Here is a 12,511-nt window from a genome sequence, read left to right as displayed (position 1 = left end):
AACTGTTCCCAGACTCTTGTACAATTTGGTATTCAATTTTAAACATAGTTATGGAATATAAGTAAACTATTTGATCATATGCATGATCCTGCCCTCACCAAAGATTTGTATATGTCTAGCTTAATGTTCTTTCCTCAATACACAGACTGAGGTGAAATGTGATACTCCCCTTGTCATTACAGCTGATATCAGCTTAATTAATATAGACCAGGGATTCCAGGACTTGGCTGACTTTGAAATTCCTTTGCAAGAATGTCCGTCCCTCTTTCAGGATTGCATTACTTTGGAGTTCTCATGCGGGATATTTATTTTGTAGGGTCATTGCCGTGAGGGGCGTTTGAGGACAGGTGAGGAGGAATCTGATGTGGATGTGGAGGGTTTTGAGGAAGATGATGATGGTAAACCGAAGACACCTGCCCCAGCAAGTGACTTTTACCATGCTCTGCATGTAATAATTCATTGCAACTCTTGAATGTTTCATTTGACACTCCATGCATTTGTTTTCATTTATAAAACAGGCCATAAAATATTTTTCAATATTTGACAGGAAGCAACTGAAGGAGAGTGTGAAATGGAAGATGAGGATGACATGAATGTACCACAGCGTCAGGCGAGTGTGTTGTATGAAGACTTGCTGATGTCAGATGGGGAGGATGAGGATCACAGTGAAGAGGAGGAAGGAGACAATCCATTTTCCTGTGAGTAGGATTTTCCCTGCTTATCGAGATTGTATTGTGAATTTGATGAGTTTAAAAATTGAGAACAAATGAAAATAAGATTTTGCAACATAACTAAGTTGAGTAAACAAATTCCCCGAAATGGAATTCTTAGAACAGTATATATAATATATAAAAAGAAAGTCCAGGTGATTTATAAGAGATTACAGAACACTGAGGCAGGAAATGGGAGTGAAATTGCAGTAAGTGAACAAATGCACAATCAAAAATGTAAGTCTTCAGGAGACTTTTGAGGATGGCAAGGCATGAGTTCGGAAGTCCAGCAACCTTAAGCATAGTGGCTGAAGGCTGTTTCTATTCCTGTTCTAAAACATCAAATAGTGGTTATTATCATTAAGTAGGATGACTGTTCATGTTTAAAATAAAATTTATTCTTCAAAATGGAGTTTGAGCCTTATTCCACCATGAGTTTAGTTAGTGATGTATGGCACAAAGCAAAAATTACCAAATAGATTACAAGAAATACTCTTACATTTCTTACAACTTTCCCCTCATCTTTCTGTGGTTGTATAAATTTTATTTAAAGAATTGATGTTGACAACCATTTCCAGTGTATCATTTAAATGGCCTAAGTGTCAGCAAGCTAGCTACTTCTCAATGGCTCACAAAAAATAATGATCCTATGCTCACTTGTTACCACATATATGTTCTTGGCATCAGCAGTCACTAAAAAATGACTTGGAACAAAAACTGGCAAATTTTCTTCTTCGTACCCCTAGGATATTGAAAGTAATTATCATATCCAGGCTGAGATCAGTTAACTGAGCGCAAACCACTAATTGAAACTAGATATTTCTATTCTCAATGGCTCAATATCACACTTTGCCCAATTAGCCACTGGGGCAGCATCACAAAAATACATGACCTAGGAATGGATTGAGATAAAAGATGAGTGAAAGACAGCTGCTCAACACTAAACAGGGAAGATATTTTATTTCTATAAACTGGAAAAAGGCACATTATACAGAACAGGGTCTGCTATTCAAAGGATTATTGCTGAAAAAGAGACATGTCAAAGTTTTTCATCTTGCACTTTTCAGGACATTCTGCAAAAATGCCAATATTTATTTTAGTTATTATAAGAGGAAAATAACAATTTATACTGTATGAAAAGAGAGCTGATTGGTTGGCAAGTGGACTCTGGTAGAGGCATTGCCATGGAGAATGCACCAGTTGACGGTGACTGACAGTTTACTTTGAAGTATTGTTTTAAATTTAAATCAAGCAGCTTGATCCTGATTGGCCAAGGCATTGCCCTGGGAAATGAACGATTGAATAGCTGTCAGTTATTTTATTTAGCTGAAACAGGCTGTTGTCGGTAAAATAATATCTGAGACTAGTTGTGAGTCAAAGTACAGTGGTTTATTTTCACAATTGTGGAAGTCCGATCCCTAACACGGTCTCCAGACTTCTTACTGAATACAGGTCAAGAGCATATACATATGTTTTCGCCCCTGGTCACGTCCTCATCTTCCCACGATTATTGCTGCCTCGGCAGTTCCGTCTTTCCCGTGTAACTGTGGCCATTCCAAGGCTGCGAATATCTGTTTTGTCGCCACCTGTGCGTTGTTTATCTATTACACAAGATTATAAGTTTGCATAAACAGGTTAACTAAAATACAGGGGCCTATATAACAATTTATATCGATAAGGATGAATGGTATATAATGAATATATATGAATCTATTATTATACGATCACAGAAGGCATTCATGTCAGCTCCACTGTGTTAAACAAAGGTACATAATATAATGGTATATAAAATGGAGTCTAGCTTAGCTGATTCTGCTTAGCTCATACTAGCTGGGAAAATCATACGGTTGTATACCGCAGCAAGGACAGCTGTTTCTCTTATCTGGTTTAGATGCACGAAAACAAGCTCCACAGACACGAAAACAACGAGCTCTAACGAAAACAATGAGCTCTACAGTGCTTCTCACAAAATCTCTAAGTATTACAGAGTTCGAGTCTCAATGCTTAAGTGTTACAAAGTTCATTAACCCATTCCCGTCTTCACAGGCGCAATGTGTGTACATGTTCTTTTTGTCTAATAACAAGGCTGTGTATATTAATATATGTAGCTTCCATTCACACACGTATGCCACTTTGATTTGATTTATTATTGTCATGTGTATTAGTATACAGTGGAAAATATTGTTTTTTGCATGGCTATACAGATAAAGGGAAGGAAACGAGAGAGTTCAGAATGTAGTGTTTCAGTCATAGAGGGTATAAAGAAAGATCAACTTAATGCGAGGTAGTTCCATTCAAAGTCTGATGGCAACAGAGAAGAAGCTGTTTTTGAGTTGGCTGGTACGTGATCTCAGACTTTTGGATCCTTTTCCCAACGGAAGAAGATGGAAAAGAGTCTGTCTGGGGTGCATGTCCGGGGTCTTTAATTATGCTGGCTGCTTTTCTGAGGCAGCGGGAAGTGTAGACAGTATCAATGGATGGGAGGCTGGTTTGAGTGATGGACTGGGCTTCATTTACGACCCTTTGTAGTTTCTTGAGGTCTTGGACAGAGCAGGAGCCACACCAAGCTGTGATACAACTGGAAAGAATGCTTTCTATGGTGCGTCTGTAGAAGTTGGCAAGAGTTATAGTGGACATGCCAAATTTCCTTAGTCTCCTGAGAAAGTAGAGGTGTTGGTGGACTTTCTTAATTACAGTGTCCACATGGAGGGACCAGGACAGGTTGTTGGTGGTCTGAATAACTAAAAACCTGAAGCTCTCAACCATTTCTACTTCGTCCTCATTGATGTAAACAGGGGCATGCCCTCCACCACGCTTCCTGATGTCGATGACTATCTCTTTCATTTTGTTGACATTGAGGGCGAGATTATTGTTGTTGCACCAGTTCACCAGATTCTCTATCAATTTCCTGAGAGACTGACTGATAATCTTAAATTGGTCATCAGCATAATTTATAGCACACTGAAGATTTCTAAAATACCTTGCCATAAGGTTGTCACTTTTGGCCGTGCAAAGTGCCTAGTCTCCCTCTGATTACCCTGGAAGCACAAGGTTTCTCAAAGATTCGAGCAACAGGTGAAGCTGTTTGACGCTGCTACAATGCAGTAGCAACATGAATGATAGTCGCCATTAACAAGATGCTGCTGTCAAGTCAAAAAGACAATCTGCCTTTCATACAAATGAGTAATCTGATGTATGAATTTAGGTGCTAGTGTGATGCTAGATATGTAGGTCGTATATCCTAAAGATTGGTGGATCATATCAAACAGTGTGTTCCAGCCGCTGTTTGCAATGGGCAAGATGCAAACCCTATCCAACCAGCCTGTGCTTGTAAAATTCTAAACACAGTGTTCAACATTAGATGTGATTTCACAATTGGACAACGTTTGCTTAATAATCCTGTGTGTGTGAAGAATTATGCTTGCAACCAATTTAAGATCGTCAGTCAGGCTCGCAGTGTGCTGCGTTTGCTTGAAATGGAAGTTTTATATATTAATACACAGGGCCTTGTTCTTTGCAAATGGAAAAACATGTACACATGTTGTGCCTGTTACAGCTAAACAAAATAAGTGGCAGCCATTCATTCTCCAGGACAATGCCTTGACCAATTAGGGTCAGGCTGCCTGATTTTATTTCAAACAATACTTAGCAGTTAACTGTCAGTCACCATCACCTGGTGCATTCTCCATGGCAACGGCTCAACCAATCAGCACACTGGTTTGCACTGTTGCCTCAGCGGCAAGGACCCAGGTTCAATTCCAGCCTCGAGTGACTGTGTGGTGTTTGCACGTTCTCCCGTGTCTGCGTGGATTTCCTCTGGGTGCTCTGGTTTCCTCCCACAGTCCAAAGATGTGCAGATTAGGGTGTTTGGCCATGCTAAACTGTCTCTTAGTGTCAGGGGATTGGCAGGGTAAATACATGGGATTACGAGGATAGGGACTAGGTGGGATTGTTGTTGGTGCAGGCTCGATGGGATCAATGGCCGCCTCCTGCATAGTGTGAATTCTAGGATTTTCGTACAGTAGAAATTGTTGTTTTCCCTTCACATTGGTATTCTTGCAAAATACCCTGATGGAGTGTGAAACTAAAGGCTTTGACGTGTCTTTTCTTTCAGCAGTACTCAAGTTCTGTACTATCGAATGACTATTCAGAGGAACATAGAATATACAGCTATTCGGGAAACAGGCTATTCAGCCCAAACAGTCCGTACCAGCATTTATGCTCCACACAAGTTTCCTCTTTCCAATCTATCATTGTAATCTTCAACTCCCTTCTCTCTTATATGTTTGTCGAACTCCCCTAAAATACACCTCTAATATTTGTTTCAACCACTCTCTGTGATAGCGAGTTCCACATTCTCAGCATTCGTTGGTTAAGGCAGTTTCTTTTTGAATTCCTTATTGGATTCCTTGGCGACTTTCTTACATTGAAGGCCTTTAGTTATGCTCTCCCCAGCAGGCAACATTCTCCATATGCAATCTAGCAAAACCATTCATGATCTTAAAAAGCTCTATTGGGTCACACCCTCAGTCTTTTTGGCAAGAGAAAAGAGCCTGTAAGTCCTTCTTAGATATACCAATGCATTTCTGAAATCATCCTTGTAAATCATCCCTGCATCTTTTTCACCACCTCCAAGTCCTTTTTATAATATTGTGACTAGAACTGGATACAGTACTTCTGGTGTGGTCTAACCTATGCATGATATAGATTTAGCATAACTCCCCTACGTTTCAATTCTCTCTCTCTAGAAACAAAGCCTAGTGTATTGTTTACCTTTCTAAGGCCTTGCTAACCTGTGGCACAACCATTAGTGATTGGTTTATTTGTATCCTGAGATCCTTATGTTCCTCTCTCCGACTTAGACTTGCATCGTCCAAGTATAAAATCAGCAACGAATTTAAATGTTGATTTATACTTATTTGGAGTGTCCTTACCAGAGAAGTTTGAAATTGTCTTGTGTGAAAGAAACTGAAATGGGTATTTCCCCTGTGCAGCAGGGAATAGAGACATATACACTGACCAAGATCCTTTGAACATTGTGAAGTGGTACCATGTCTAAATATTTTGAAAGCAGTGTGAATTATGCATTATGATGTTCATGACTTTCTGTTTGATTTGTAAGTTAAATTCTTTGTTATCCTAGAAATTAAGTTGCTTCCCATATCATTTTGGCACACGCAGCAAAATTGCATCCTGATACCAGGGGCTTGACTCTATTATACAGACACAGTATTGTGCATAACTTTGTTGGTTGAGTGGCAATTAACATTGTCTGGTAATCTGAACTATTCCTTTGTTTCAAAAAGCTATTCAGCTCAGTGAGAGTGGCAGTGATTCTGATGTTGAAACGACAGCCATCCGACCAAAAAAACCTCATCTGATACCTGAGAATACACGCATGGGAATGGAGAATGAGGAAAGCATGATGTCCTATGAGGGCGATGGTGGTGAGACCTCTCAGATCATGGAGGACAGTAATGTAAGGTAAAATAATTTGAGTAGAGTGGGTTTATCACTTCTTTAAATAACACTTTGCTTCAAACCAGCAGGACCCTAACTTCAAGTTTTATCAGATGTGCAAAAAAGGTGCAGGAAATTTTGATAGTACCATTAGGTACTTAACATTCCTTGCTTCAACCTTATTATACATAAGTTGTTCCATTTTCTTGTTTACAGAATAATAATTTGTCTGTTTTAACATTTGACCAATTCGTTGTCTTAATAATATTGACCTTCTCCATGCACAGTAGCACAGTGGTTAGCACGGCTACTTCACAGCGCCAGGGACCCGGTTCGATTCCCGGCTTGGGTCACTGTCTGTATGGAGTTTGCACATTCTCCCCATGTCTGCGTGGGTTTCCTCCAGGTGCTCCGGTTTCCTCCCACATTCTGAAAGACCTGCTGGTTAAGTGCATTGACCCCAACAGGTGCCGGACTGTGGCGACTAGGGGAATTTCACAGTAACTTCATTGCAGTGTTAATGTAAGCCTTACTTGCGACCAATAAATAAACTTTACTTTGATGTTGATTTTCACAAATCTCCACAAAAATGAGAGATCGTTCCTTTAAGACAGAGATGAGGAGACGTTTTTTCTTTGAGGGTTGTGAGTTTCTAGCTTTATTAACAAAGGGGTGAAATGTTATTGAGAGTTTGATTTGATTTATTATTGTCACATGTATTAGCATACAGTGAAAAGTATTGTTTCTTGCACGCTATACAAAGCATACCATTCATAGAGAAGGAAACAAGAGAGTGCAGAATGTAGTGTTACAGTCATAGCTAGGGTGTAGAGAAAGATCAACTTAATGCAAGGTAGATCCATTCAAAAGTCTGACAGCAGCAGGGAAGAAGCTGTTCCTGAGTCAGTTGGTATGTGACCTCAGACTTTTGTATCTTTTTCCGGATGGAAGAAGGTGGAAGAGAGAATGTCCGGGGTGCGTGGAGTCCTTGATTAAGCTGGCTGCTTTGCCGAGGCAGCGGGAAGTGTAGACAGAGTCAATGGATGGGAGGCTGGTTTGCATGATGGATTGGGCTACCTTCATGACTTTTTGTAGTTTCTTGCGGTCTTGGGCAGAGCAGGAGCCATACCAAGCTGTGACACAACCAAAAATAATGCTTTCTATTGTGCATCTGTAAAAGTTGGTGGTAGGCAGGAATGTGGGGTTGAAGTTACAAGCAGATCAGCCATGATCTTATTGATAGAGCAGGTTCACGGGGTTGAATGGCCTACTCCTAATTTGTATGTTGATTCATCAGGAATGATTGCAAGACCTTTTTTTTTCAGTTTTTCCATAATTTTATCAGCTGCTGGTAAACATATGACCAATTTGATTATTCAGGTCTGTTTGAGACAGCTCCAAAACTACGTCAAGGTATTATTATTTCACAGGATTCAGTTATAAAGTCTTTACTAACTTGACTTTTGCTCAGGTAATCATTACATATTTAAGCTATTTGTTGAAGAAAATTTGCAAATTGAAAGGTGCCTGTAAATTTCTACTTCAGGCCAGATTAAAACACCCTGGGTTTTGACTGTCTTTCTATTATGTTAAACTATTGACTATTTAAAGAACATCTATCAGACTTCACAAAATTTTCTGTAGATAAATATATGCCGGCAGATCTCCCCACTGTTACTTGCAGTAAATTAGCTCATTTACATTTGACTCTCTTCACAGTAACTTCATTGCAGTATAAGCCTTACTTGTGACTAATAAATAAATCATCTCAGTGGGAAGGAATAATGTAGGAAAATTTCAATCTCTGCTCATTGCAAGTGTTTGACAAAGGCCAGATTGCTACTTGTGGATTAGGAAGGCAAAATGCTGCATGCACAATTCGGGGCTCTGAGATAATTAATGATGGAGAGTGCATGCTGGAAGTGCTGCACAGAGAAGCCCTCCTGGGGGAATATCAGTGGCATGCTGCTGACGATGCTATTAGGTTGCAGTACCACAGGAGTCAAGATGGTGCTCAGTGGAAGTGGCGCAGAGAGTGGATGCAAAGAAACATGGGGCAAAGATGATTCTCTCAGTGGGGGGATTAGGGCCTAAATCCTGTTCCGTTAGATTTACAGGGCCACCATAATACTTGCATTGGGGGGGGAATCTGGAGTCAAGGTGCTTGTGATGTGGGGTGGAGTGCTCAGTAATGTAAATTATGGATCGGGGGCAGAGGTTTTGCAAGTTGGATAGGTGTTTGTAAAGGCAAAAATACTTTTCACCAATGAGAGGGGAATATGGTTACTCATTTTTCCAGTGAAGAGCAGTTAACCTTATATTCACATGTTCCAGCCTTGATGGAAGAGTGGAGATCATATGGAGTGGGGAATAAGCTGGTTAGTAACTGGGAAGGAGTGGGTTTGATTTTTTAGGGTTGGCTACACTGATGGGTATCAGGACCAGGTGATTGGAGTTCCCTGCTAAGAGGCCTCCATAGGAAAAGACACCTGGTGGCTGAGAGAGGCAGGAAGGTGGTTACAATGCTGACAAAGAATTTGATAGGTGATACATTTATCATCTTCTGGGTTTCCTGGTGCCAGTCGGTTCATAGAATGGGGAAACCCATTGATAGTGGCAGGATCAGATGATCCTGCTGCCCACTAATGGCGGGCTGCCTCCACCACCACGAAAAACACGTGACATGGGGTGTGGAAAATCCTACCCATGTTTTCTGTTGTCACATAACTTTATCAAAAGGAATATAGTACTGAGACTTGATCTGGAATTCATAACACTAACACTACTCCAGGAGATAAAATCAGGCTATTTTAAATGCACTTTGCTAGACCAATGCTTAATTTTCAGTGTCAGGATAAGAAACGTGGGCTGGCAACGGACATTTGTTTTTTTTTTGAGGTGTCGTGCAATATTTTATCACTCATTCACAGTGTCAAAATCAAAAATTTAACTAATGATCATTGAAGGCCTTTTACTGCAGTCATGACCAATACTATCCCTTGACCAACATCACATAAAATGTAATGTCCAAAATCTGGCACCCTGTGGAATTAGACTATGCTGGATTTCAGATTTTCTTGAATTTTGGATGAACTGCCATTAGATTGGAGGGTTTGGACACATGGGCTGAAATTTTCTGGCTGTTCTTGCTGTTGGAATCTTCATGTCCCACTGACAGCGAGCTCCCTCTTCGGGTTTCCTGGTGCCAGTCGGTTCATAGAATGGGGAAACCCATTGATAGTGGCAGGATCAGATGATCCTGCTGCCCACTAATGGCGGGCTGCCTCCACCACCACGAAAAACACGTGACATGGGGTGTGGAAAATCCCACTCATGTTCTCTGTTGTCACATAACTTTATCAAAAGGAATATAGTACTGAGACTTGATCTGGAATTCATAAAGTAGCATTTCCAGAGGCAAACTCAACCCCTGCTGCTGTGATCTGTTCCCTGGGAGTTAGTGTAAATAAATAGATCCCAGGTTTTGTTGGAAGAAGTTAATGGACTCGCCTTCCATTACAGGAGGGCTATTTGCAAACATTATTGACTTGGTGCACAGGACATGTAACACAGCTTTATCTGTAACCGCAAGTTCCCTTGGACTGTTTACCATAATGGAGTGAATACTCCACTCTATCCTGCTGGTGGAACATGTAGCTTTGTGTCTGGAGAATAAGGAAGGGGCAGGCAGATCCTAAAGTGCTGCAATCCTCTGTGCGCACAGCTCTCACTGATTCTATCATCTGTGATCAGCCCAAAATTGTCCTCTTCATTTCATACTTTATTCCCTACCTTGGTCTGGGAGCGGTGCCAGATCTCCCAAGAAAAAAAAAATCTGTTTTATGGACAGCCGGACTTTGGATATATCTGTATCACATTGCTGTTTGTGGTACCTTGTGTAGAGATTTGCTGTTGTGTTTCCTACATTACAATAGCAAAAACACGTCAAAACATAATTCACTGACTGTAAAGTACTGCGGTACACCTAGGTCATGAAAAGTACTGTATAAATACAAGTTTGTTCTTTTTACCTTTTTATCTCAGTCTTAGGTTAAGGAGGAAATCTTTCCATTAAATAGCAGCTATTTACAGTTACCTAAAAGCAATAGCAAATCTGTAAGAAATTAATTCCATTTCTCTTGGGTGGTGTCCTGGGCCCAACGATTTTCAGCTACTTCATCAATGATTGAAGGACATTGAAGGAGTCTGTGTCTGCAAGCAGCAAGAACTGGACCATATTCAAGCTTGGGTTGATAAGTGGCAAGTAACATTTGGACCACACAAATGCCAGGCAATGGCTGTCTCCCACAAGCCAGAACCTAACTTTATCCCCTTGACATTCAATGACATGACCATCACTGAATCCCCACCATTAACGTCCTTGACTGGACCAGCTACACAAATATTGTGGCTACAAGTGCAGGTCAGATGCCAGGAATTCTGCAATTGACTCCTGATTCCCCCAAAGGCTGTCTACTTTCTACAAGGCTCAAGTCAGGAACGTGATGGAATATTCTCCACTTGCCTGGATGAGTGCGGCTCTAACAATATTCAAGAAGCTTGACACCATTCAGGTCAAAGTACAGCATGTTTGATTGTCACACCATCCACTACATTAAACATTCAGACCCTCCCCCACTGACACACAGTGGCAGCAGTGTTCCCATCTGCAATATGAACTGCAACAACTCGTCAAAGTTCCTTTGACAGCACCTTCCAAACCCCAAACTCTCCTACCCAATAGAACAAGGCCAACAGACGCGTGAGCACACCACCCCTCCAGAGTTCCCCTCCAAACCCCACAATATCCTAAGAACTATATCGTTCTTCCTTCATTGTCACTGGGTCAAAATCCTGGAACTCACTTCATCATAGAAATATGGTGTATCTACACTGCATGGACTACACTGGTTCAAGAAGGTGGGCTCACCATTACCTTTTCAACAACAATTAAGAATGGGCATTGAATGCTAGTCTTGTCAGCAATACTCGTATCCCATGGACAAAAAGCTTCACTTGGATATCTAAATGATTCGATGTTAAAACTTCAAAAGATATGAGAATGCCACAAAGGTTTGAGGGGGAGGAGTTAAGTAGAAATAATAGGCAGTGCTTTAGAATTCCTACAGTGCAGAAGGAGGCCATTCAGCCCATTGAATTGGTACTGACAACAATCTCACCCAGACCCTCGTGACCCCACGTATTTACCCTGCTAGTCCCCCTGACATTGAGGGGCAATTTAGCATGGCCAATTAACCGTACCTGCATATCTTTGGAGTGTGGGAGGAAACTAGAGCACCCGGAAGAAATCTACGCAGGCACGGAGAGCATGTGCAAACTCTACACAGTCACCCGAGGCCGGAATTGACCTGGGTCCCTGGTGCTGTGAGGCAGCAGTGCTAACCACTGTGCCATCGTGCCGTCCTTTGCACTGGACAAAAGGCTGGGTGAGTGTGTGATATCCTTACACTGAAAACCCCTTATCGACATAATTGGTGGTGTAGAGGGTATGATGCATTCGGCATAGAAAAAATACCATAAAAATCTTCAATGAAACATCTGTCGCATGTTGCACTGTCCAAATATAATATCAAACATATGCAAAAACGTTGTACTTGAAAAGGATTCTAAGTAATGTCATGGATGAAGTTATTTTTATCAATTAAAATGTACTTCTATTTTTCAATATTGTACTGTAGTTCTAGATACATATGGGGGAGGTAATGGCATTACCATTGCACTAGTAATCCAGAGACTCATGATAAGTTCTGGGAACCCAAGTTCAGATCCCACCCTGGTAGGTGATGGAATTTGAATTCAATAAAAAAAGTGGAATTAAACTCTAATGAAACCATTGTCAATTGTCTTAAAAACCCATCTGGTTTGCTAATGCCCTTTTTAGGGCAGGAAATCTGTTGGCCTATATCTGACTACAATGACAAAAATGTGGTTGACCCTTAAATGCCCTCTGAAATGGCCCAGCAAGCTACTCAGTTCAAAGGCATTTAGGGAACAAATGCTGCTCACATCCCAGGAAAGAAAAAGAATATCACTGGAAAGCAAGCTCATTGAATTTATTCTAGGCAGAGTGAGGTAGACATTTGGTAGACAATGGAGTCAAGGGCTATGGGGAGGCAGTTGGCAAAGTGCAGCTGAGACATAACCAGATGATCTATAGAATGGCTAAGCCGGCTCTAAGGGCTAAATATGTTCCTATGCTAAACAAAATTAGAAATTAGCCATGATAATGAAGAAATGTAATTTATTTTTAGACTGGGGGAGGAGGGGGATGACTTTTCCAATCCGCTGCATTGTTCTCGCAGCGCAATAGGCCTGGAGAC

General features: G+C 41.0%; 1 protein-coding gene across 3 annotated transcripts in view; it reads left to right on the top strand.

The window, feature by feature from the left end:
* Positions 1-12,511, top strand: part of taf1 (TAF1 RNA polymerase II, TATA box binding protein (TBP)-associated factor) — a 142,248-nt gene that overhangs the window by 126,638 nt on the left and 3,099 nt on the right. The window contains exons 39-41 of one of the 3 annotated variants that reach the window (XM_078211472.1): positions 317-421; positions 548-698; positions 6,017-6,194. In XM_078211472.1, the coding sequence (XP_078067598.1) occupies positions 317-421; positions 548-698; positions 6,017-6,194 (434 nt within the window). Of the gene's footprint in view, positions 1-316; positions 449-547; positions 699-6,016; positions 6,195-12,511 lie in introns of all 3 variants that reach the window. The other 2 variants (XM_078211473.1, XM_078211471.1) reach the window with 2 other exon arrangements.

The sequence above is a fragment of the Mustelus asterias genome, chromosome 4 (genome assembly GCF_964213995.1).
Source record: "Mustelus asterias chromosome 4, sMusAst1.hap1.1, whole genome shotgun sequence".
NCBI lineage: Eukaryota > Metazoa > Chordata > Chondrichthyes > Carcharhiniformes > Triakidae > Mustelus > Mustelus asterias.
The sequence above is the reverse complement of the archived record's forward strand: the minus strand, read 5'-3'. Positions and strand labels throughout refer to the sequence as shown.